We start from the raw sequence: 26,853 nt of genomic DNA, 5'->3' as shown, positions 1-26,853 counted from the left end.
GCAAGCTCTAGAGTTCAACACCAAATCGCAACTTCCCAGCCACAAAACAGAGGTGTTGGAGAGGGACCGACTAACTGGAAAAGCTGTTCTACACTGGCACGATTCCCCAGGGAGAATAAACCTCGCAGGGCTCACGGCAAAATTACCCAGGCACAAGCGAAATGCTGAATTTGGGGGGGAAGCCAGCAGACTTGTGAATCATTTCTTTGGTATTTTTGGGAAACATGATAGGTGATTTCCCCCTTTTCTTTCAAAAGGAAAGCATTTCTTCACATAAATATCCTCTTTGGATATACGTAGGGCTTTTGATAGCAAATGGCAGGTGAAATCTTCAATCAGAAACACGGACAGGCTTGGTCCTGAATCAGAGGCGGCTTCTCCCTTCCCCAGAGAGCCGCTCATTCTCCTCCTCTGTGTTTTCTGGTCCCCTGAAAATTACCAGTGGCAGTGAACTATTCCCTGTCTGTGAAACACAGGGGAAGGAAACAAGGTAGTGAAATGTAAAATGAAACAATTCTCTGTACGACCCCAAGGAATGCTCACATACAGAGCTGTGAGGTATTTTCAGTTCAAAAGCCAAAAAAATAGGAAAAAAAAAAGAAAAAAGGGGGCAAAGAAAAACAATAAAAGGAAAAATTAGTGTCAGTAAAAGTGAAGTAAAACTGGATGTGTCTCAATATAATTGCTGCCAGGTAGTTTTTATCCTTTTAAAAATTTAGCTTAGCTCAATTGCAAAACAAAACATTATTTCAAAATCAAACAAGTGGAGCAATTTCATTTTGAAACCACTGAAATGAAAAATTTAGGCTCCCAATATTTCTCCTCAGCTGAAGCTACTGGATGGATTGCATCAAAACAAGAAAATAGCTTTGATCAATACAGCACTGTGTCTTTCAGTTAATACACTATTTGCATAAACATTTTCATCAAGCATACTATGAGTGCAATCGAGACCACAGAAATAAGTCAATCTGCCTACTGGGTAATTTGCTGTGGGATGCAAACTACGCCATTGCTTAGATTCAAGGACAAGAGATGGAGTAGCCAAAGAGAAAATGACATTTCCACCCGTCCCCCCGCTGCCTGCCCCCACCACCCGGTGATGTGGCACTGCCACCGGTGTCTGCTTTAACTAGCTGAAACAACAGGACAGAGAGTTTTTATGTGGAAAATATTTGGGGTGTATCTGCTTTTCCTTCCCAGAGAAGGACAGAGCCAGAGCCATCGCATATGGTTGGAAGGTCCTGCTACTGAAGACTGCCCAGACCAGCCATGAGGATCAAGGCTGGGAGAGGATCACCAGCTAGGAAGGGTTGAAAAGGCACAAAGTCACAAAGGGCGCAATTCCCTGGAATCGTAACCCAAACTAAAACTTCATTGCCACATTCCTGCCCCGTGGCCGGTTTCACATTCCTTCCCTTGGGTCAAGCATTAACCCCAAGCGACCAGGTGGATCCAGCTGAAACCCGGCGAGGCTGCACAGCTAGTCTTCAGCTGCATCGCCTGGGATGAGTTTCCACAGGCAGCCAGCCACACCTTAATGGAAACAAATGCCGGGACCGAACAACTTGACCGTCTGCCAGGAGGAGCAGTTGCCTGTTTCAGATGGAGGGCAACGCCCCTCGGAAGCATCAAGACGAGCTCTCGCTCCCCACAGACAAATAAGCTGAGCCTGCGCACCCGCACCGGCACTGTCGAGCGAGCAGCACAGCGCTCGGGTGCCCAAGTCCTGGAAACAAAGCGAAGGCGTTTTGAAGCAATTGGTTTCTGGCATGAAATTTCTGCAGAATAACAAATGGCGGTTGGCTTCATAATTAACAGTTTCAGGGGCCTTCTAGAATATGAATCAGAAGGAAACAAAATTTGAATAATGCATTAGTGAGAGTTCATGTTCTAGTAGCCCTATGCGGATTGTCAGTATGCATTCCAGTAGCTCGTTATGATTTATCTTCATCAGCCATGGGCTGAAATTACCAGACTCCAATTACTTTGCTTCCCGTGTTCAAGAGAAAAAAAAAAAATAATGTCAGGCCTACCACAGGAGATGGTTTAAAATGCCCGAGGTAAAGAAAGTAATCTACTGTTCTCTGACATTCGCTGCCTGAAAGTCATTCACATTAACAACCATTCAAACTTGTTTAGTGCAAACCAATTGCTTCTATTTTCCTCTTGTCAGTAACATTAGCTTCAATTCAAATTTAACTCTTCGAAAATTTCAAAATGTAAAATGAAATTCAGTAAGGCTTGACAGGGACACGTAAGGGTCTTGACAGAACATACTGCTGCTGAATTTATCTTCCTTAATCTGTTAATTTTGAAATTTCTATTTTCAAGGGAAAAAACCTGATGATCTGCACTTCTTTCACTATCTCAGGGAAGGTAAGAGATTTATGCTGATGTTTACTAGACTCGCATTTCAATACTACTCCTAACACAACAAGGACTACGGAGGCAGAAAAATAGATGCGCTCAATTTAAACTAACAAATTAAGTGATTATTTATGAGCACAACTCGAGGTTTAGTTACACAGCAAAATACATTTAATAACTTAATATCTCATCACCATGAACGCTTAGACTTGTATAACAGGCCATTAACTTCTAAATACTTTGAGCTTATAAGGTCAATGTCTACAGTGAGAGGGGAAGTAGGTTAGATGGTTAAACAACAGTAGCTGTCACAGGCTGCTCAAATAGACATCGAGGAGACTGGCTTTCATCAATACTCTTTCTTCATACAACACCCACTAGTAAAATGCTTTTATAGTTTCTCTTATAATTAAATAAAATAAACAAAAAAACCCCCACAGGACACCCGCTCAGCCTCACTTTTTTGGTATAATGTATTTAAAAATAAAACACACAGTAAGTCGTATTACTAATGTGAATTCAGAACATGCTCCGAAAGATGACTTTTCATATGGGTTAGGAAGGGGGGAACTGCAAGAACAAAGGGGGAAAAGTAATTTTTATCTTCTTTTGTATTTGTGAAATCAGACAGGAAAGAAAACACATACAAGCCTGTGCTTGCTGTGATAAATTCAGCCACATTTCAAGCAAATTAGTACTGTTATAGTCCTCTATGGCACAGCATAATTCAGCCCAAGAAAAAGCCAAATCATCTCCTACGTGGCTACAGAAATGAAAGTAGTAAAGCTCAGTATTACACAGTTAATGGCTTCTAAGCACCGTACATTCATTATTTTTAAACTAGAAGTAAAAAAAATTACAGACAGTAATTAACGTTGAACAGTTTGGGGGGCAACAGTTGGTTTACAGGCTAAATCAGATGGGTTGCTATGGGCCTGATGCCTACAGCTTAGACATCAGATCCTGTTACACAAACCTGACATTTCTTTACCCAGTCAAATAATTTTCTGGTTTTTGCAGCGCATGTCAAGACACCAGCTCCCTTGGGAAGACACCACTGTTACTTTAAGACAGGAGGCTTGGCATCACCATAACACGTCAAAAACCCCACACGGTAGTTAATGGTTATGAAAGAATTTGACCTACTGCCTTATATTAACATTAATATCATTATTTTTACCGGTGGATTCAGCATGAAGCTGGGAACTAGAAACTTGACTTATAATTCCAGTTTTAGTGTCTGTGCCAATTGGCGTGTACCACTCTCTCTAGGCAGTTTCACCACAGCTAATTTTAAAGTATTCACCTAGGCAGAATATACTTTTGCAGATATATGTCCAAGGAAAGAAGAGACAGATCATCAAAACCTTGGTACTGCCCCAAAAGTATTAGCACTCCAGCAGTTAGTTAATTAATGCCCGTCAGCCAGCAATTCTCTCCCTCAAAATCTCCGCCAGTACAATGAGCAGATCTCATTTTCTTCAGTGAAAAGTCAAGCAGCTCTGATTAAATTGCCAACAAGGGGGATTCAAGGTAATGTGCATGGCTGGCTTTGCATGGCAGCAGGCAAAGAGGCGTTGTGTGATCTTTTCCGCTCTCCCTGCTGAAAGGAAGGCTGGGGAAGGCAAGGGGGTACCATCCAAGAGAGATGCAACGGTAAGAAGATGAAGAACAATAATGCCTCAAGGCATCTATATGTAAAGCAAAGTTTGCAGTCAAAATACAGCAACAAAATAAGGTAAAATTATTAGAAGCAAGTTAAGTAATGTAAAAACTTGGAAGTTTTTAAGGAAGTTTTTAAGGAAGGAACTCGCCAGTACTCGGAAAAATCTTCTGAGATAAAAACGCGTACAGGAACGCAATGGGATTTTTGGAAGTCTTAAGACATATAATTCTAATTATGCCCATACAACTGATGTACCTTCACACTTCTGAAAAATCACACTCTGGAGGCCCCTGGACTGATTTTAGTTTCTTGCTCTTCTGAGTTAGGCTGTCTCAAGCACTCACGTGGCAAATCCCACATTACTTCTTGCATTACAGAACTCGGGGACCATTTTAGGTGGCATAGATCATGCTGCTGTCATAGAGCTTTGCAAGCACTCTAGCTCCTTGGGATTGGAAATGGAGAAAATGAAAAGAAAATCTTTCCGATTAAAAAGCTCAAAATATTAGAATATTTAATTTCTCAGGCGTCAGATACATTGGTACAATAATATTGTACAGTACTTTATTGCTGATTTTCCACTCTTTTCTAGGCATCAAGTATTATTATTACTTGTTATTTGGTACTGGTAATAACTTGGAAGTTGATTATTCCGACTGATTTATTTTTATGACACTTGATAAATTTTTTTTTTTTCATTTTTGAAAAAATGGAATATGACTCAAAGGTGTTATTTAATTTTTGCTATTTTCACTTTTCAGCAGAATGAGCAAACTTTCTCTTTCAAAGGTAGGCTTCTTAAGCAGGAAATGACTGCACTCATTTATTACCTACATCACATTTGCAGTAATTCAACCTGTTCTCTTTCAATCAATCTGCATTGTTAGTTTCTTCAGATAACTGACCTTTAATGTTACTCTATACCCTTGTTTCAGCTCTTATTTTATGTGGAAATTGCAATGCAGCAATAGGAACTTTAGGAAAAACAAACTAGTTATCTTTATGATTTTCTTTCAACTGCCTGAACTGAGTTATTTAGAAAAGCAACAAATGGCTTTTTGGAACTTATCAACTCGACACAAAGATTTTACAATTATAAGTAGCAGAGCCAACGGTTTTTCAGAAGCATACTGAAACAAAAGTCTTCACTGCATATATATGGAAACAACACAGAAGTAAAATTCATACTATTACAGAATATCTTCTTCCTAACAGGAAACCTTGGATAACACCTCTCAAGAATAATCCCGCATGTGCAGTCTCTACATTTTGAGAAGGTATGCAATTTCCTGAGCATTTCCTGACCCAAGGTTTGCATGCCGAAAGCTGAACTGCCAAACATTTTTGAATTTTAATAATAAATCTTAAGCATCATCTGAACATGCCACCCAAGGAATGCAATATTCTCCAAATACTGAGTTTTCTAGTGAGTGCAAATATAATGAGATGGTATTTCCAAATAAAATTTCAAAACAAACAGGTCATACCTGATGGCACTGTCATGCACTGCGGTCATCCCAATTAGCTAGAGCTTTGGTTACACCAAGAATTCTGTGGCCATTGCAGAGCATGAAGTGTCTGACAGGTTTATGTCAGATTTTAAGCCAAGCATGCAGTTTCATTCTGTTGATGCTTAAAGCAAAGGATAAAAATCATAAAAATCATGTTTCCAAAAGCTCAGGAAGTTGTGCCTTGGGAAGCCTCTTTTTTTTATTTTCAACAAGTGCTAAACACATCCTTTAAAAATCAGGCACAACTTAAGATACTCTGACTGACTAATAAACTGAAACAGTCAATCACTGTTCGTTATTTTGTTTTGAATATTGTCATTTCCTTGTTTCTTTTGCATCAGAAGTTTATTAACAAGAAAGGAAAGGGTTAGCTTCCTATCTTCTTCCAATAATTTGTTTCTTCTGCCTTGTCAGCAGAGGACAAAAAACACATAAAACCAAGAAAAACACAACCATAAAATCATATGTATTGCTAAGGCAGTTTGGGACAGGTGTTACAGAAGAGAGTGAATACAAGGGGAATAAAATCAGATGCTGATGCCGGTAGGACAGAACTACAGCCGTCCTTTGATTCACAGTAGTCCACATCCATAGATGTATTTCAATTTCCAGGTTCAGTATCAGATACTTAACTGGAAATTGAAATCCTGATAAAACAGAAAGGTGGAAAGTGAATACCCGAGGGCCGGACAGTTGGTGAGAAAAACATGTGAAGTGGTAAAGCACACCCAATTCATTGCCATCAGCACTAGGGAAAAATGGCTGAAAGGAAGAAAATTAAGTACAACAGCCTTGCATCCTCTGCCTCGTTTTATATTTTCAAAAGAAAAACAAACAAACAAAACCCCAACCTCCCCCAAAACCCCAACAAACCTGCCCATCACCAAATACCTTAACTTTTATCTTCCAGAAAAAAGGGACAAAGGACTGGGAGTTTGGGATAAGACCTTCCCAAAGACATACTTCCATAACTCACTTCTAAAACTCGAAGCTAAATTGATGTAGTGAATAAATCTACTCTTAAAAGAAAAAGGAAAGTGTACGAAAGCAAGCAATGTTGCATAAGAGGAAAAGGTTGTGTGGTAACATAAATGCTTGAGTAGAATATAGGGTGAAACAGAGTGCAGATGGTTTTATGTTACGTCCCTTCATTTTGGACCACATAAAGTTGAGCAGTGTTTCAAATGTGAGATATTCTCAATATTGTAATTAAAATTACAGCAACAAGAAAATCTATACAAAATTACTTCTACTTAATAATAGAATATATAAAGCTAAATTACTTTAATGCCAATTATATTAGCATACTTGGTAGTAAACATTTTTAAATTAAATGTGCTTTTCAACTTAAACACTAACTGCAAGAGTGCAAAAAAATACAGCCTTATGGGCTGTCATAAGAAATAGCTCGAAGTTAGCACTTTACTTAATTACACAAAAATGTGATATGAAATCGATTTCTTGTGCACTGTATTAGTGCCTTGCTTATTAAAAAATACTTTTGTATTGCCTTTGTCAACATAAATTAGACTTGCACAATTTTTTCTAAGAACATTGTTAAATTAAATTTAAAGTAATGAAAAAATGGTACTGCGCTTATGTGCTTTGCAAGTGTAATACTAAACTGATGAAGTAAGCTTCTAAATGCCATTGTATTTCCTTTTTATTTTATAACGAAACTTTAAATATCAAAATAGTTCTTAAAAGATGTCTTCAATAATCCGCACCAAGAGCAACTGAGCTATCAATTTGAAATAAAAAATAAAAAAGAGCAAATTTGCATCCTGTCTATAAAAACTTTAAAACCTGCAGCAACTCTTTATTCATTAAAAATCAAACAGCAGAGAGAATGCTACCAGCAATTAACTTTTGGCACGCCTTGCATTATCATTTCAAGGTCAGGTTTCACTGGCCATGCCTCAGTGGGAGCTTGGTTTCGAGGAGATCACTGAACACCGCTCGCAAGGGAAACATCATTAAACATGTACTTGGAAAACTGAAATTACTTGCAATAGCAACAACTGAAAAACTCTGCTAGCCTGCCTCGACCCATTTACCCTCCAGACAGAAGCAGGTGCCTTTCAGTAAGCGTCCACAAGCTACCAGATATGCCACCGATAGAATACTTGAGTCTACCCTTCATAAAAGTTTGACCTTCTGACCACAGACCCAAACACCGGTTCAGTCCCGACAATGCCAGATGGGAACACAAAACCAGCGACCAATACTTCTGGGAAAGATTAAAAGCGGAACACCTAAAAGACAAATTATGCACCAAGGGGGCTGGGGGGAGGAGGAAGGGCAGACACTCCTGGCCCCAGCAGCGGTCTTGACACACAGGATTACTACAGCACGTGTATAACGTGAGGAAACCGGATCTCTTCGAGATCAGCAACTGGATGCCCAAACACTCATGCCACAAGCTTAATTTTCCATCTCTAGCAATTTTTTTAGGTTTTCTCCAAAATCCTTTCCACAAACTTTTTAAAGTTCCTTAAAAAAAATAGTAGGTTGCTTCCCTCCCCATCTTCAATTGGAAAAACGAATCTCGAACTCTACTTCTTGGATGCTGATATAATTTTTTTCTAACTTCCAAACTACTTCTACTTATAAACTATATGACAATTTTTTTTGTTTTATTTTTACTCCTAATGTAATTCTCTGGAACAACTGTTAAGATGAAGTAGCTCTTTCTCTCACCACAACCTATCCTTACGATGCAGGGGTTTCTAAACAGTAAGGTGAATTCAGGTTGCTACAGGCATCCAGGTAGCTGGTATAATTTATGTACCCCACTCCCATGACTGACTAAGATCAACACATGACTATGATGCAGAAACAACAGTTTGGAAAAAATGCATTGAAAGTAAGCGGCCGCTTCTTTGCAAATGATACCTGGCAGAAACATACAGTTTGCGTATTTTTGCAAATTCATAAAATAATGCAGGTATGGATTTTTTTCTTCCTTCGTATCTATTGTAATGCACTGGGGAGAGAAAATAGTTCTAACCGTCTGACCAGTTATTAAAGATACTATAACAATGTACAGAAAAATGTTCCAGTACGCTGAAACCAATCTTTTTTTTTTTTTTTTCAAAGCTATCAGAATATTTTTCTTGAATTTGAGAGGTATTTCAATTTCACAAACACATCTATGTGTTTGTGTGCATATACACAGTTTTAAATCGCAGAACAAATGTTTCTCTATTTCTTTCATATCTTTTTGTTGAAAACATTGCCAGCAACACCTATGAATGGTGACGGACATTCGCAAGCAATTGCTGGAAGCAGTCAGGGACCACAAGATTTCAATTCAATGCTGAAGTCCAAACAAAGCTAGATCTTTTCCTGTCCTTCAACACAGCAGAGAATATTGGTTTGCCTTCTTTCATTTCCTTTTTTTTTTTTTTAAACCAACTAAGCAGTAATGACTGATTTTGAAACATGTATTTCACCATGACTCCTTCAGGAACTGTTCATGTTGGTTTTTCCCTCCATGCCTTGGACAATTTCCATACAAAAGGCCGATGACAAGACATCCTACCTCTCATTGCCACATGCTGTTTCCTGACCCCAGCCTTCAAGGATGAGCTGCCCCTCGTCTACTACTGCTACTCAGTTACAGCACTGCATGCCAGACTTTCAACGGCGCAAGAGCAGCAAGGATTTGCAAGGGACAGGTTGGTTCTCATGTCCTGCAGCGCCTTGATCTCCTCCCCAGCTTTCCAATACAGTGGGTCTTAGCTGCTAAGTCTGGGTCTCACCACGTTAATCTCCTCTGGTCCCTTCAGCCCATATGAGTCTCTACCCTGCGCATCTTCCCCTGAAGGACCTGGGAAGCCAGGAACTGCCTCCTCACATTAGTGGTCTCACGAAGGAAGAAAAAGGGTCCACCACCTTGCCAGACAACATGAGCTGAACTACATGGCCTAGAAGCAGCTGGGAGAGGGGAGCCCCCGTTTTTATTTTTAAATAGGAAATGGTGTCCTCTTGTATAAGGACTTCAGTTGATGCTGACATAGTAGAGGACGGGGAGGAGGGGTTTGGTAAGCGAACGCTGGCCTCACCACTTCTGAGATTTGCTCTGTCAGTGTGTAACTGTCAAGGGAGCAGAAGGATCCTTCAGACAAAGGAAAAGGCCTGAGGGCCAGCAGCTACAGAGGATGCAGTCTGTTAACTCTTAGCACACACGCAGCAGTACCACCAATACCAATCCAGAGGTTACCGATTGCTATAAAGAAGTTGATTTAAAGATGCTCCAAGAACACCACAAAAACAGCAACAAAAAATTTAGGGATCAATGAGGTGGACACTGACCGTGTGAGTCCAAAAGATAAAAAGTCACAGGGAAACAGACTTGGTCATGTCTGGCTTTACATCCAAGATCTAAATAGGAAGGGGAAAGACGTGTCTATGACAAAAAACTTCTGTAGTCTTCTCAGAGTTGGAAGGCTACTTCTTCTAACGTGATTTAGCTTACAAAACAAATAAAGGTGAAGTTTGCTACACAGAAATCTGCTACACATGCTTTAACTTAGCTAATAAACGTCATTCACAGACTAATGCTCTAAAATGTGCAAACTCAAGCAATTTAAGTTTTTGCATGTTTTATGCATTTTAAGGAAAATAGTTCTCTTTTAAATGTCAAAATGCATTTTTTATTAGTTTTCTTTTTCTCCAACTGCCAGCAGAAACTTTCAAGTGAAAGAATTTGAAGGATTTTCTTGTCTGTTGTTATTGTTTATAGCAAATTATATGCACAAAAGCTGTATTACAGTAAGAGAGCAAAACCAAGTATTCAAAAGTTAAGAAATGCCACCTCTGAGATATCAGTAACAAGCTTAATTCAATTTTCTTACGCATATGCATTATGACATTATGTTTAAACACGACCTTCCTTAAGGCAACATGGAAAAATCGATATATAAAAATATAATGTCACCTAATGTAGGCGGCACAGGCTGAAAAAAAAGCAATAAATGCAGCTGTGTATGTATTTTTCCTGTATTCCTTGTATACAGCTTTTAAATAATCAAACTAGATCATAAAAGGCGGATCAGAGAACAGACATTACTGACAGCTGTAGGAAAAAGTAAGTGCGGCAGTATCGGTATCTTACCATATGAGCCCTCACACACATTTTGTACGTAGAAAGAAGCACATAGTCTACTAGGCATTCATCAGAGAACATCCTGAAAGGTTTGCCTGGCCTGTAAGCTACTGATGTTTGTCGTAATATTAGCTTCACAACCTACCATTTGATTCAGCACATGCTAGGGTAGTTTATCTATCAGTTTTCTGTACTGATGCAGTCACACTACAGGAAAAGTATCCTCAAGTTGCTCTGTAAATGTGAAAAAAGGCCAGTTATCCTAACTCTAACAAACTGACCTTGCAATTGCAGCTAGGGAAAGCTTACACTACTGCTTTAAAATGAAAAGAACAGAAACACAGGCATACTAAATAGATACTAGGTTATTAGAAAAGTGTTTCTGGTTATGCATATGATTATGTTTTTTTAAATTTTCTTGTATGTGATTCACATCAAGTATTTTGAATTTTCAAATCCTTCAAGTATGGGAATAGTGGGTTGTTCCACCACACCACAGGTTAAGAAAAAGCAGCAAGTTCCAGGATGGCACTGAATATTACTGGAGGTTTTTTTTGTTTTGTTTTGTTTTGTTTTTTATAGCACACAGAAGTGCAATTCCTTGTTTTTATAGATGATAATTTGATTTCTCCTTACATATACAGAAATCTAACAGTTGCAACAGTAGTATCTATTACTTCAGAATTAAAGCAAGTTTACTATAAAACGTATTTCATCAATATGCAGAATATCATAATGTCAGTGAATATTGTCACTGAAAGGCAGGATTTGACTGATATAGAAGATGTAGAGCCTCTCTATCAGCTATTGCAAAAATAGGTTCCCACTGAGAAGTTAAAAAAGAAGCATGAAATGCTGTCATGAAAACCAGCGCGCGCGCACACACACACTCTGTTGGGAAGACAACGGAAAAAGAGCAATTGCTTCTCTCCAAGGTATTATGGGAATTAGTACACAGCTAACAGGCTACTTGGTTCAGACTGGAGAAAGGACTCCAAAAGAGGAGCCAGTCCAAAGAAGGGCTTGAGGTTTCACAGTTTTCCTAACCGACAATAACTTAAAAGCTACCAAAACCAAAGCCTCTCTCTTCTAGTATATTCCAGGCACCTCTGCAGCCAGCTTCAAAGGAAACTGGGTAACTATTTCCCCATTTCAGTCAGTATACAAAGCCCATTCACTATATATTAGCTGAGCTCCAGCAGAGAAACAACTTGACAAGTCAGAAACTGAAGCAATATGTGTCAAAGAGATTGAATTCCACTTTCATATTACTACAGAAGAAGACACTGCATGATTATTGCTTGGAGCATGTGGTTTAGGGGATAATGCTAGCACCTTAACATTGAGGAGTAATGGAAATTGTCTGTCTTGTTCTCATTCTTTCTGAGACAGTCACTTGTGATATGTCTTGTTACACTGCCGGGTCATTTCTCTCTTCAGGCTCCTTAAATATCACCTGTCCAAGTTGACAATACATCTCTCAAATGATGACATTATGCTTTGTCCCTTGCTAAATAGCTAGACACTCACTTTACCAAGGATGAAAAGTTACACTTTACTTGCAGGAATTAAAACATTACAGGCCAGCCACTCTGCTAGAGCTCTGCTTCCCAACACTGCCAATCTGCAAGGGCACTCAGCCCCCCAGCATCAAGGCATCTTACTCTGCAGCAGCCCAGGCTCATGTCCTCCTTTATGTTCTTGTTCCTCGTAAAGGTGGCTACTCGTGACATGGCTAAATTCAAAGAGATGGATTCAATTAATTAAAATTTCAAACAAAAAAAAAAGCGTATACAATGACTCCCACATTCTTTTAAATGCCATCACATCTACTGAGAGGAACTTCTATTACAGAAGTTGCACTGCTGTGAGTACCCCATTTTCTATCGCCAGCAATTATTCTGTGCAGAAAACAACTCAGCAAATCCCTGCTCCAAAAAATAGACCTTCAGCACCAGAGACAAAAGAATCTCTTCATGAGCTGTCAGTACTATGTGATACGTAACCCTCACTACAAGCCCACACCAGCCGGAGTAAGGCACAGGATGAAACACAAAGGGGCGGTGAGAGTAACAGTAGGATATTTACAAACAGATTTTTGCCATCCAAGATTGAAACACCATATTGTAAAGGATACAGGTTTTTTGTGGTTGTTGTTCTTTATTACAATGGTTGCGTATTTGTTTTCAATCATGAGTAACTGTCTAGACAGGTGGAAGGAAGGATGCCCATCACACGTGAGGGCCTTGCACAGAGCTACCGGTGCAGGACGGCTGCTCTTCAGAGGCTGGAAAAAACACACATGGGCACATGTGTGTCTACTGACAGAATACATAAAGCCTCTGAGAGATTAATTTTAGGAGAACAAAGTGTGTAACAGAAGCATCTGACATTTTCTAATTTAAGTCTGTCCACAAGGCAGACTTTCAGAGCGTGCTGAAAGGAGAGCATGGCTTCCACAGAACCTGCTCCCCATGGGATGCAGCAGCCCAGCTGAAGCCTCACTCCTTGGAACCCACAGCATGTCCATTTCCAAGAGATCTTTAAATCACCTGGAGTCATTACAGAAATCATTGTACAGACTCAGAGTTCCCACCTTAAACTTGCAAATCCTTTCTTAAACACGGAGACAGTAAGCTGATTTGTGAAGGCAATATTGAAGAGTGGTAGCACTTTTGTTTTCACTGTGGGAATCAGATCAAATTAACACGGGGAAAAAACCCGAAGTTTGTGAACTGACTTTATTTAAAGCACACAGCTACTAGTAAATTCAGGACTAAATAATTCACAGTAACACATAAGGATCATGTTTATATATGTTTATTGATTTCTATACAATATTACTGTTATATATATTTTTCTCTCATTGTATAAACTATGGGTATACCCTCTGAATATGCCCATCAGGTAAGTGACAATGAAAAATGTCTACCATCTTAATTTGTCTTTCAAGTATGCATTCACCACCTTTTCCAATAACTGCTAGGCAAGATAAGTCATATCTACGAAACTTTTTACTTGTTTCTTTTCTGTACAGGTTCTTATACTATATTCCTCACCGTATGATCTGCGAACCGTTACCCAATGTGAATAATTTCTACAACACATTATTTGTTCCCTCATCCATTGCTTAGACAGAAGCATCTGTATTTTTGCTTCTAACTTTTAAATTGTCTCTCACAGCTGAAGGGAAAGAATAGCTGGGGTTGGAGGGGAGGCTGGGTTGTGTTCCAAAAAACCAAAAAAGCTGAGCAACAGAAAAAGAAAACTTGGTAATGGCAACCTAAGAAGTCTTAGAGGTGAAGTGGCACACACACACACAAAAGGGACATGCTCAACTAGCACGATCCTTAATTATGGCCATTCAGAGAACAAGAGACAAGTGGGATAAGGCAGCCAAAAAAAAAAAAAAAGTAGTAATTCAGGAATAAATTGATGTCCACTGGTTTCTATACAGTATGATCGCTGCATTCTTCCCGCACTCCCCACCCCATCCCTTACTGCATCAAGTGAACACCAAGAGTAGACTCTGCGTGGACAGACACAAAGAAATGTTGGTCACACTAAGAGCTGAAAGCAGAGCAGTTGTACTTTTTTATTTTCAAGGGAGGTCCCTCCACGTGACCATAAAAATTACATCAGTAACAAAATTGGTCACCAAATGAGTAAAAAATTATTCTCTAACATATGATCTTCATTGTACTAAATTCTAATTACAAACTGTTTATCTGTGGAAAGCATTCAGACAGATAAAACCAAGATCTCATTGCAACCAGCACAGTAAAAGTAAGAAAGAGAAGTGTTTGCTCTAAATAAACCACGAGATAAATGAAAATGAGAGAAATTGCTGGGGAAACATGCATTATTAACCCAGCTTTCTAAATGGCATCGAGACGCAAAGTGAACTGATTTGTCAAAGGTGACAAAAGCCACCAACAGAAAGCAAGTTTCTTGAATTGCATTTCAGCGCTATCTTTGAAGGTCATTACTTTAAGGAAATATGGTGCAATTGAACTAGTTTACTTATTTGTAATCATCTAAGCTGCCACATGTTGTAAACTGTGAATACTGCACATTGTACTCCCAGTGGGTGCCCATGCTCTGACATTTCAGCCTAGTAGAGTTCATTTTGCAGAGAAAAGAAGGTACGTTGTTGAATATATTTTCACCAGTCCCTCACATTGAGCATAATTCTATAAAATAAAGGTAATAAACTGCAAAATGTGTGCTTATGGTACTGTTAGTATCTGAAATGTTTAATTATCTGAATGATAATTAAGCATATTGCCACTTCCAAGAGTAATGAAATAGCTTTCAGCAATTAATAATGACCTGGGAAACAAACTGCATAAAATGAAATAGTTTTAAAAGGTAATACAAAATGAAAAATACTAGTATACAAATGGTAGGCTATTTATGCAGGGGTTAGAGATGTGAAACAAGGAAAATAAATTTCAGCCACATGAGAAATAATTGCCTAAAATCTCATCTGCATCTCTAAAAACAGTATTAATTCTGGTCACGTCACACCTCCTTAACAACAAGATTTTGTTTCCAGATTTTAAGTTTCTGCTAGAATTCTTTTATTTTGGTTTCCTAATCCTCCTGACAGTAACCTCTTGTACAACACCATACCTTTAATTCTATGGAACAGGATGCTACACAGATTTGGGGAGGCGTTGGGGAGATGTGGATAAAAGGCTTGGGTCAGAAGGAAAGTGATTTGGCAAGAAATTTCAAATATGCACCTTCAAAAACTTTAAAACATTCTCCAATACTAAGAAAAGGGTGAGAAATTTTGCTCTGGTTTATACAGCCAAGGACTACAGGAGCTCTTTTAGTTACAGCGCCCAAGTGACAGCCCTGATGGTCCATGTCGCGTCAGCCCATACCTAGTGCCTGAGCCCCTCCTTTTCCCATGCTGTACATATGGACTACTCTAGTTTATCATACTACAGCTGGCCTACCTCAAACATAGATTAGCAGCACTCAGCTCAAACCACTGCAAATTAGTAACTCGATTCTTTTTTGGAGTGTTTTTTTTCTACCACTTTCATAATCTTTTGCAATTTGCCAGCTTTATCGTAGTTACATTTTCTTTATAAATTACATGGAACTGTTCCTGATAGGACCCAAATAGAAATGTTCATTCAATTAATCCATAAAAACAGGTTTAGCTAAATCAGCCAGTTCTTCTCCATTTGAGTTGCTTTTATTCTGGTTTCTTAATAAAAATGTTTTATGTCAAATTAAATGCATTACAGAAGAACAATATCACCTTTATTAACCAAATCTGTAATCTAATTTAAAAAAATCAAGTTATTCTGACAAGATCAGTATTCCATAAACCTGTTGACTCTCTCTAATTATATTACTTTCTTAATTCATCATTAATCAACCCTTGTATTGGCTGTTCCATTATTCTGTTTAGAATTAAAGTCAAGATGACAAGCTTTTAATTAATAGGGTGATCCTGATCCTTCATGTCAGTATTTTTAATGTTTGTTTTCAGGTCATCTGGAATTTTCCAGGGCTGCTCCAAGTTTTTATGTTTGTTTTTTTTTAAAACAGCAAACAAAACCAGGTAACATTAAGAGTCTTGACAAGCCATTTTAGGATTCCAGACCTACCAATCACCTGAGGTGTAACTTGACATCAGCTGCTGCTTAATACGCTCCTCAACTTATTGTTATAATGGAAGCTATTTCATCATCATAACGTACAAAAGCATCACCTGGTCCATTCCCCCCCTTGGCACCAGCAGGAGGATTTACTGAGAAATAAAATTAAGAAAGTGAAATTCACTCAGTTCTGCCTCACACAGTCTAAGTTCAAATTAGGAGGAGAGAATTATGCTGCCCACTTTTAAAATGAAACCAAGTTGAAAAAATTAAAAATACAAACAAGAATTAAATGAAAAACAGATTCATCTAGCAGAATAAAGCCCAAAGAATCAATGTTGATAAGACGCAGGGCTTTTGGGAAGCCTCTCCTAACCTTGGGAGGATGTTAATCTGAACTTTATCCAGATCTCACACTAGCATGAATGACATATTTCTCTGTAATGGCTTTGGAGGACAAAGACATATGGGGGAGAGAGAAAGAATAATGAATGCGTCTGGGAAATCTCATCAACATCCCTCCCCCCCCAGCACACGCTACTGGCACTGCTTTCCTCTTCCACCCTTCCACATCACCACTCCTGCTGCTCACAGCCCTCCCTCCCTACCCCACGCTACTCTGCCAATAGTGCCAAAATAACAGTGAAAAATCAGTGTGCTTCCAAAACCGTGCATTTAAGTCCTGCAATGACCAGAACAACTTTCAAAACCTTATTAAAATTTTCCCTGCTTAGATTTTAATGGAGTGATAAATGAAAGTACAATAAAAGCTAGTCCTATAACAGTTTGTTTTATTTAGGTACTTACCAATTCTCAAACACTATAAAAGTAATACTGCACTCCTAAACAGTTGAGACACCTTAATTATGAAAGCAAACTAAATTAAAGTATCAACGACACTAATGAATCATACTAAAAAATTATTTATTTCAGTTGAAATTACAAATAGAAGTCGCAGTTCAAAAAAGAGCTCCAGTCTTCTGAAGGAGTAAGATTATCTCAACCTGCAGTCATGTTCTTCGGAAGCAAACACAGACCAAAAATCTGTGAATATCAGTCTCCAAACTCTGGAGAAGCTATAATCGGGCTCTGAGTTATCTGGCCCGGGTGCACTCATAGCATTTTCAAGTACTGCAATATGAATTATTGCCCACGTCCATTCTTTTACAACTGGAATGGGCGCCGTGGATTAATGTACTGCAATACATTTTCTTGCCACAGACAGTGCTCCTCTCGGAAGTGAGATCTATTGACTAGTTACACACACTTTGGATAAATCACGACAGACTCGGTGCTGCAGCACGCTCTGCTCTGGGAAAAGCTGCCGACCAAGCCGCGGTGAGACAGGAGATGGAGGAATCACTTGCAAGGCAGGGGAGCTCCGGCTGGGATTAGCACCTGCTCCTTTTCCTCCCCCAGCCGAAGTGGTATCCTGACCTAGTGTCCTTTGCCAGGGAGCAAGCCGCTAACTACAACTGAAGGACTTCCCTCAACCTGGTGGACTTTGCACTAAAGCCCAGACTGGCCAGCATGTTAGGTGCCAACGACCATAATCACGTCTTGCTGTAGGTAACTCGTCCCGCCCTACCCACTGGCAGGGACTTCAGAAAGAAGGCAAAGGAAGAGGTCACTGCACACAACAGAGGCTTTGAAAAGTGGGTGACCATGCTAGAGGAACCCACCTACCTAGGTCTGCTCCCCTAGCCGCAAGTGAAGAGCATCAGTGTGATTAAATAGCCACAGTGTGATTTACTGCTGAATATAGAATCATACGTTCCTATACAATAAAGAACCAGCCATGAACAAAGCTTATCCCAAAAACGAAGCACGGGATAATTCAGGAAACCCACGTCTCATTGGACAACAGGGCTCTCGCAATGTCGCAGGAAGAAAGTTAGTGCAGAGGGAGTCCGCAGCTGCAAATACCAAAATAATGATACTAAGCAAGGCTGAATATAGCAAACAAAAAAAGTTGAAAACTAATTTAGGGGAGGTCAGTGTCTGAACTTGCAGTTTACTGCCAACTCAACTGAGTCATCAGCACTGTGCTCCTTTGAAAAAGAGGATACCATGCTTAATTTACACAATCTGACAAGAACTGCAGTCTGCCTGGTCTCCTGCTAGGTAACTCAGCTGCGCTATGGTCCTTTCTTATGGATATAAGCATCATTAGGATTCTATATGTGGTATGGGTATCTGAACAGTGGCAAGTAGCACAATAAGCAGAGTATGGTCGCATGTGCCAGCCGATGGTCCAAATCAGATTGCTCTTCTACAGGGTGCTCTCTCAGTAACAATTCTGGTATTCAATCCTAAAGGGAATATGATTAAGTTCCTTAGTCCAGACTTTCCCCATTGTTTAAATACCTTTTTTCATAGCCAACTGGTAAACCTATATGGAACAAGAGGCTGGTGCATTTGGTATCTGCTAGCGAGATCTTAAATGTTTCCAATTACTACCTGGCCAAAAGCCCAGAAACAGTCACCAGTGCCAAACACATTTGTAAAAACAACAGCAACTTATAAATATTGGTGTAATGTGGGCCCTTCTGCAATGACAAATGTAAAATAATTTTTAAAAAGCGTCACATTCATTTAGTTACAAGTTGTTCACCTTCAGTTTATTCTAATGCAGTGTTCAACCTGTGGACAACAAAACCATGAGTAATAAAAACGTAGTTTAAGCGCTCAAAATGTATTTAAGCTCCTCTTTAAGCTATATTCTAAGTCTGTAATGATATCTACTTTGACGGAAAAAAGGTAAAGATTCTGTTTGAAACATTAAGATAACTGCTTTGCTGTAAAGGTAAATATTTTCTCTGTCCACTTTTAAAAAAAACTAAGTGATTGAAAATTACACATTTATCTGTACTTTTATTAGCTTTCAAAGATTTTAATAATTTAAGATGCACTACTGCAAGAGACACAAATGAAGAGCACAGCTTATCCATTCAGTGTCGTATTTTCCAGAACCCTCCTGTGATGTTGACTGTACCCAATTTTACAAGCCCACTGCCTCACATACCAACATCCTAAATTCTCACGTACAGCACACAGCAAAGTCCCCATCTTGAACCCTCCGCCTCCACTCTGCAAGTGTAAAAGGCAAATAAAACCGACCAAAGTAGCTCTGTACGCACTGCACATCAGCACAAGCAGGTTCTATACTGCACTGCCCCTTCCACTCCACTCATTTTAAAAATCAGATAAAATTTTTACGTAACCAGAACAACATTTTAGTTCTCCAGATGGCCATGCAAGGTCACTTTCTCAAAGGCAACATCGCTGGGGTCCCTCTGTTAAAAATCCCAAGAACATGAAGAAAAAACTTAAGCTTGCTTCCCCCCCAGTGTTTCCCCATGTTTTGCCTCTTTTTTTTTTTTTTTTTTACTGGAGGGGAATTCAGCAGTATCCTGTATTCTCTGTACATTGTTTCCAAAATTAATAAATGTGCAAATTGTAAACAAACATTCTGCGCTTGAAAAAGGCAGGCAAAAAGCAGCCCAGCTCCCAAGCCTTCAACTGCAGGCGATCATACACCAGCACTGCACCGCTGAACCAGCGTCTCTGCTATTGTGCCTTGAGGCTGATTGTTACCAATACCTAGATCTCTGTAACGGATAACAATTTTGAACAACAACAACGACAACGTAATAATAATAATAAAAATTGTTCCATTCTCAGCTCTGATAAAGCTATAACGCTTCCCCTCCCCTTTACTCATTTTATTATCAAAACCAAATAATACAGGCAACAGTTTACTAATATCAAGTCATTTGGAAAAAAACCCGAAAACACCCAGGACTTTTTCTCCAACTGCTCTACAATTCTTCATGTTTTACTGAAAATCACACCCTTGCACTGAACTTCAGTAAAGTAGCAGCGAGCAATTCCACTGTGTACATATATTAAGCTCTGGACAGGCTGAACTATTGACCTCCTTTGCCACTAAAATATCAGTTAATCATAAAACTGAGCTGTGAGCTGTTACTCAGAAGCAGCAGCCAATGTAAGAGAGTAACTTCTAACTTACAGTTGATAAAGCAGGCTAAGTGGACAATTTTAGAATACCACATATTTTCTACACCCCCCCAAAGGAAAGGCAATCACAATGCAGAAGATATGCTCAGGACAACATGCCCCAAAGCCAGAGAAAACAGCCTTAAGGATTACTTCTGATAAAAGTGCTACCCTCTGCCTTTGGTTCTGGTTTTAAAACGCTTGAGAAGTGAATAATCTGAGCAATGACACTGTGCAAGAGGTGTAGCCATACTGAAACAAAGCCCAGGTGCCCCGCGAGGATCGAGGGGGAGGAAGCAGCCTCCAGCATCAGCAGCTTGAAATGATTTGTGCCTAACCACACGCAGCCGGGAACACAACGCCATGCTCTGCACCGACTTCGGCTGCGCTTAGAAATGGAAATACAAAGCATACACCTGGCTATTAAGGAGGATAGTGTCGGAAAATAATGTTTTGCTTCACATGTTTTAGTCTTAATTCAGCCATTTAAAAACACTTGGTGGTTTCATATATTTGACTGCTCGGCACTATCTTTAATTGCAGACTGATAAAACAACATGCAAGTTTTCTAGCTAAATGCCGTCACTCAGCTTCAGCCCAGGACAGATTACCTGGGAAATGCCGAGGAGACAAACAGGCTGGTGGAGGACTTTTAACTAGCAGAAGAATTATCTCTTAATTAGAAAACAATTTTGTTTAGCATTAGCGGAAACATTTACTAAATGAGTCACCAGACACTGGTTTTGCTGTGAGGAAGACGGAAAATGATCTAAATACCTAATAATAAAAGTGCATGTCTGATACCGAGATAAATACAACCATCGCTCAAATCGTTCAGAAGTAGGATACATCTCCAGCAAAGCACAGGCCACCTGATCAATAATATGCTATTAAGAAATGTCATGAAGTTATAAATACTGAATGAATTATAGAAAAAATAATTTTCAATCTTCATTTGAAAACAATGCTAATATTTGCTTACATATTAAATAAACAGAAAGCAGAATACTAACCTATTCTTATTGATGTGTCAGTGAGTTTGCTGTTGTTGCTACTTGGAATGTAAACATTAAAACCTCATCAGATCCATGTTCGCTAATGTGTGCTTTTTAATCCATATAGAGAGCAGTCAAACTTCATGCTGAAAATTCATTTATTTCCCTCCACTCCATTGGACTCTGAGCAGATAATCAGTTATAACTTGTTTCAGAGTTTGAACTAATACGTACAAAACTCATGGAAAGACAAAATTGACAAAGAACATCGACAGAAAAATAGAGTATCTGTCTGAAAAATAAGTGATCTTGTCAGACACAAGAATTAGGAATAATTGAAGAATCTCCAGAAGATATTGCTGCAGAGATGTCATCTAACACGGCACAGTAAATCACCTGCCAGTCACTCATACAATGCCAGCAGCAGCAGAGACTGCCGGGTGAGCTCTTCCATTATTAGCTTTACCTTTTCTTATAAATCGCCTTTTCGGAAGAGACTAATTTTTATGTTTATAGTTAGCCTTTTACGAGTGAAATATTTAAAAAAAAAATTTGTATTGACTTGGGCTTGCAGTTATCTTACAGAAGCCTCGGGAGAACACTGTGGAAAAGGAAGGTCTGTCTTCATTTTCCAGGCAGGTGAGGAGGCGGCAGGGTGACCTGCTGCTCAACCCGGTGCCGTCCCTGACTCATCTCTGATGCTGGGCACAATCCTTCAGTCTCCAAAACCCCTTGCTGACTCACCTTTTTCTAATTGAAACTGGTTAATAGTGACATTTATTCACCTTCGTTTTCATGGAATAAGAATCAGTCTTACTGCGAGGTAAACAATTTGAAATTTTATTATTTTTAAAATAATGTTGTCACGGAAGTTCAGATTTTTTTTTCCCAAGTATTTTTTTTTGATCTGCTTCATTTCATACTGGATTAAATTGAGTTGAAAATTTGTCTCCAGCAAGACTAGATTTTGGTGCCTTATATGTGAGTGTTAAGTTAAAAACAAATTAAAAATAAAATAACACTCACAATAAGGTTGTTTCCCCTAACTGGCTTCTAAAAATACATTACATAAATCATGACTTCCTTTCTTCTCCTTTCCCATTAAAAAGCTTTAGTCTGTCACACACTGCGTAAATGAAATTATATTTTTTCAAGCGCTAGGAAAAAGAACCGGAACATTTGGGATTTGTTAGTCTCGGCTCAGTCTCTTTAAAATAGAAGCTGTTTTCAAATTCCTACTTTTTCAGAACAATGCCTAAACCAATTCAGTACAATAAATCAATGATGAGAACTTGAACAGCTGTCCCACTGAGGTCTGTCACCAACTTGTGAAAAAAATATTTAATTTATATTTCCATTTTATATATGCATACATATACATGACACATGGAAATCTGCAACTGCAGCTCTTCTTTCTTACTATTTTAGCGCAGCTTTGAATAGATGGTTATCAGCACTCTCTGCTAAATCTAATATAGTGCAAACTTTAAAATACTTTGTCATGCCCTAAAAATCCTGAAATTAGGAAAAAACCCACACAATTTAATTTTCACTTATTTGCCTCCCAGTCTGATTTTCAAATCTATAATTTTTCTCCTCTGCAACTACGAGACATAGGCGTTATCTTTCTTCTTATGAAAGCTGAGATTAAAATAACTTTAAGTAGCTTTAGAAGGAACAGCATATAAGAGAAGTTGGCAGTGCTTAATCTTCTTGGCGCTGGCCACGCAAGGGCACTCTAAAAAAACCAGAAGCAGACTGCAAGATTCAGCAGCGCATGATTTTGGTGGTGGTAGGTCAAAAATGGAGAAAAGAAAACACTCCATTAATATTTGCTATTGTATTTTAGGAGTTGTCAGAGATTCTGGCAGGCCACGCATATCTGCTTGGAAAAAGAAAAATTACCCAAAAATATACCACATTTTTTGTAAAATTCTATTTCTTAAACAGATTCTTTTTCCATGCAAGTACCTTTATGTGCAAATTTACTTCAAAGTACAAGTGAAAATATGAAGGTGAAAAAACAGGTGGTTTGTTCTTTCTAGAAATGATAAGGTCTCCTTCCTCGCGTGAGAAGTAAAATGTTTTCTTAGCTTGCTAACATCCCGTCTCCTAACCTACCCTCCCAGGGTTAGCAAACTGCAACCTGGACAGTGCCCGGCCAAGCAGGGGACACGGCAAATCCATATTTGCCTAGACACCTGGGGATCCTGTGGGTGCCAAGGGAACCCTTGAGTTCTGCTACAAGTTAATTAGAGCCAACACGCCTGCCAACCAATTAAATCATTAAATAAATAGTTTTGTTTGGTTGCTCATTTTTCCAAAGCAGCACTCACCTGCACATTTGGTCCTGGTGATGAGCGGTGGTCCTGGCTGTCCAGTCCCACCTTCGCCCGGTCTGGTGAGCAGCACCCGAATCTCATATTCGGTGTCGGGGTCCAAGTGCCAGAGCTTGTAAGTTGGTGCATTGACGGCATGGGTTTCGGTCCAGGTCCCAGACGTCATTCGGTACTCCACTTCTTTCAGGATAATGGGTCCGTCCCCAATGATTGAGTTGGCATTCAGCTGAATGAGCAAGTACGTGGGCCCAACGCCCAGTAGCTGCGGGGGTGCTATTGGCCGAGGCGGCTCTGTAGGGGAGACAAAAGGCAGCGATGAAACAAAATCTGGAAAACCCATTAAGAAGAGGGCTCTTTCCACAGAAAGTTGTCAGGTTTTGATCAGCAAAGATTTCAACACTCGAAAGCAAAATGAAACTGATATCAAAGAAGAAGAACTGGGGAGAATTTCAGCTGATGGAAGAGAGTGGTGCGCCACCGGCATCTGTCCAATGCTATTTTTCCCATTTAAAAATCGCAGCTAGGGACCACAAAATCCTCTCTGATTTATATATTGCTGCTACTTAACAGTTTTTCTGAAAAAAAAATATGGGTTCATGCTCATTTATATAATTTACTATAGTAATAACTTGAGATTTTCAGAAACAGAACTGATTTTCTTTTATTGGCAGAAGCCATATATGTTTCTTTCCTTAAAGAAACAGTTGCAATAGTTGATACACTAGCCCTGCACAGAATATTCTTAAAAATGAGTATCACTGCAGTTCATTTGAAACCCACCAGATGCAGTTAGGGTAAAAGATACAGATGCCTATTGCAGGCATTCAGAATACTCCAAACTGAGCAAAGCTGCCAGAAGAATGACAAAATAAAGATATAGGGCAACGACATATAACATTATTTTATTCTTCAGTAACTTACTACTGATTTAGAAACTCAAACAAGAGGACGTACATTAAGACCTTTTGTCTTCCTCTGTTCTCATCAGCTTCCACCTTTCAACACAGCTGCAAAGTGAAAAGGTAACAATGGACCAAGCAGGGAGGTGAAGTCCCCCTTACCCTGCGAAATGTTACGTCGAGAAGTAGCACGTTGCCTCGGCGTGATTTATTTTAAGAAACAAATCACAAGCAACATGTACTTTTCTAACAAAATGAATCCTCTGATAAACACGGAAGGTTCATTTTCATTCCAGATGGCTCACATTTCAACTAATTTGTTTCAGTTAATTAGGCAACAATGCTAAATTCAATGCACACAGGGGTTTCGCACAGCAGCGATGCAGAACTAACAACGCAGCAACTGAGCAGGTAGAGGGATCTCATGGCCAGTACATTAAAAATAACATTTAACCCCAGACCATAACACTTCCCTAGAGGAGGGCCCTTCTCATCATCGCTCCCCCCACCCCTCTGCACAAGAGAAGCTAGGACGCAGAAGCACTGCACATATTCAGCCTCCCGGGAATGACCCCACCAGTGGCACTGGCAGAGCCCGTGGTGGGGAGTGGTGATGGAGAGACTCACAGAGGGCCTCCAGACATCCTTTGACATCCTACTCTCCCTGCAAGGTGAAGTTCAGCTAACGACTCCCTGGTTCTCTACATCCAGCAGTAAAGTTTCCCCTCCAGATACCAGAGCTGGCTCCCAACAGCGTATTTACTAGCTCTGTAAGCAACCAAGTTTCCCATGTTTTGGCACAAAAGGATCTCTTGCAGACTTCTTTCTAAATTAGCTGTATCTCAAGCCACTCAGTTTGTAGACCAGGGAATCTGTGAAGGTGCAGTAGTGGCTGCAAGCGGAGTTCATTTTCTTCTCCTGGAGTGAAAAGGTGAATGCTCCAAGGTGTTCCCGTTTCTGCTTCGGGATTTACAAAACTCTAGAAAGTACCTCAATTAATTATTAACATGTTTTACCCTGTTTTGGCAAGAAATGTGCACATGAACTAATTTAGATCCCTACCTGCATCAAAGCTCAGAAATGCAGCTGGGCTTAATGAGGGCAGTTTATTTGCTGCGGAACTAACACATTAAATGTCAAACTAATGAATTCTAAGGTCAGTGTATCTTACGGCAGAAAACATAAACGTTGATGAGCATGATACACTACCAAGTCCGAGTTATAAACCTCTAAAACATAAAGCTATGTTTAAAAGTATACGCTTTGATTAAGAGCACAATTATCACAAATAAAACCTCACATTAATGAGACTAATATACCATTGCATATTAAATTTTTATGTTAAGAGGTAAAGTGTATTCTTATATTAGCATATGCATTTTGTTTTTAAGCTCTTGAGGACAAGGAGACTTACTTATAAAGTCTCTCCCAGTTCCAATAAATTATGCATGAATTTTAATTAGTTACCAAATGAACAAGCAATTGTTCTGCAGCATTATTAATATTCTTCATAATACAATATACTATCAGAACCAGAGGTGAAGTGCAACCAGAAATCCCAAAAGTACACTAAGTATCAACTGAAGCATGCAATCCCAATATACCAGAATAAACTTTTCTGATGTTACCCAATTAACTTTCTATTAATTATTCTCATTCATTACTCTATAACCAGATGCATCAAATATTCCCCAATTATAATTTCAAATCCCATAATTTCCTTTTATATATACAGCAACCCAAAACTTTTATGGTCTAAAAATTGCCATTGATAACTGAAAGACAGAACAAAGCCATTATTAATGTTTTAGTTGCCATTCCCGTAGCAAATATCACATATATCAACAATACTCCTCTTTCGGTGAGTTTTTAAACACAATTCACATCCTTCAAGGAAATGATGTTGCTGGCTTTTCACTCTAGCAATCTGGGTCCACCTAGTAGTAATGAACCCACTGTTTCGCAGTGTCCTAAGAAGTCAGTCAGTCAAAAAGAAAAAACGCTTCTTGTGCACCCCCAGGGGAGGGGGGGGGGGGGGGGGGGGGGGAGGAGGAAAGAAGGGAAAAAAACCAGAGAGAGAAGCAGCAGAGGGAACCCCAAAGAAAATCACCCTCTCAGAAACTTGGTCTGGTTTACAAAGAATATAAAAACTCAGCTTCAGTCAGACCAAGTGAGAGCTTTAAAGTTCAGAGCTTGGATCAGAGGCAGCGTTGCAGGAAGCTGAGGGTCACCAGTTACCCACCACGGCAGCCTCCGTCCCGCCTGGCCCTGCCGAGGCACTCTGTCTGCAGACGGCCGCTACGGCGAATGCATTTTGGGGCT

The 26,853-nt window shown here is 39.4% G+C and overlaps 1 protein-coding gene across 1 annotated transcript in view; it reads right to left on the bottom strand.

The window, feature by feature from the left end:
• The window catches only part of PTPRK (protein tyrosine phosphatase, receptor type, K), a 311,793-nt gene that overhangs the window by 128,648 nt on the left and 156,292 nt on the right, over positions 1 to 26,853 (bottom strand). The window contains 1 exon segment of the mRNA XM_009325628.1: positions 23,630 to 23,923. Coding sequence (XP_009323903.1) covers positions 23,630 to 23,923 — 294 coding nt within the window.

The sequence above is a fragment of the Pygoscelis adeliae genome, unplaced genomic scaffold (genome assembly GCF_000699105.1).
Source record: "Pygoscelis adeliae isolate BGI_AS28 unplaced genomic scaffold, ASM69910v1 Scaffold54, whole genome shotgun sequence".
In the NCBI taxonomy this organism is placed as follows: domain Eukaryota; kingdom Metazoa; phylum Chordata; class Aves; order Sphenisciformes; family Spheniscidae; genus Pygoscelis; species Pygoscelis adeliae.
This window is presented reverse-complemented; position numbering and strand designations above follow the sequence as displayed.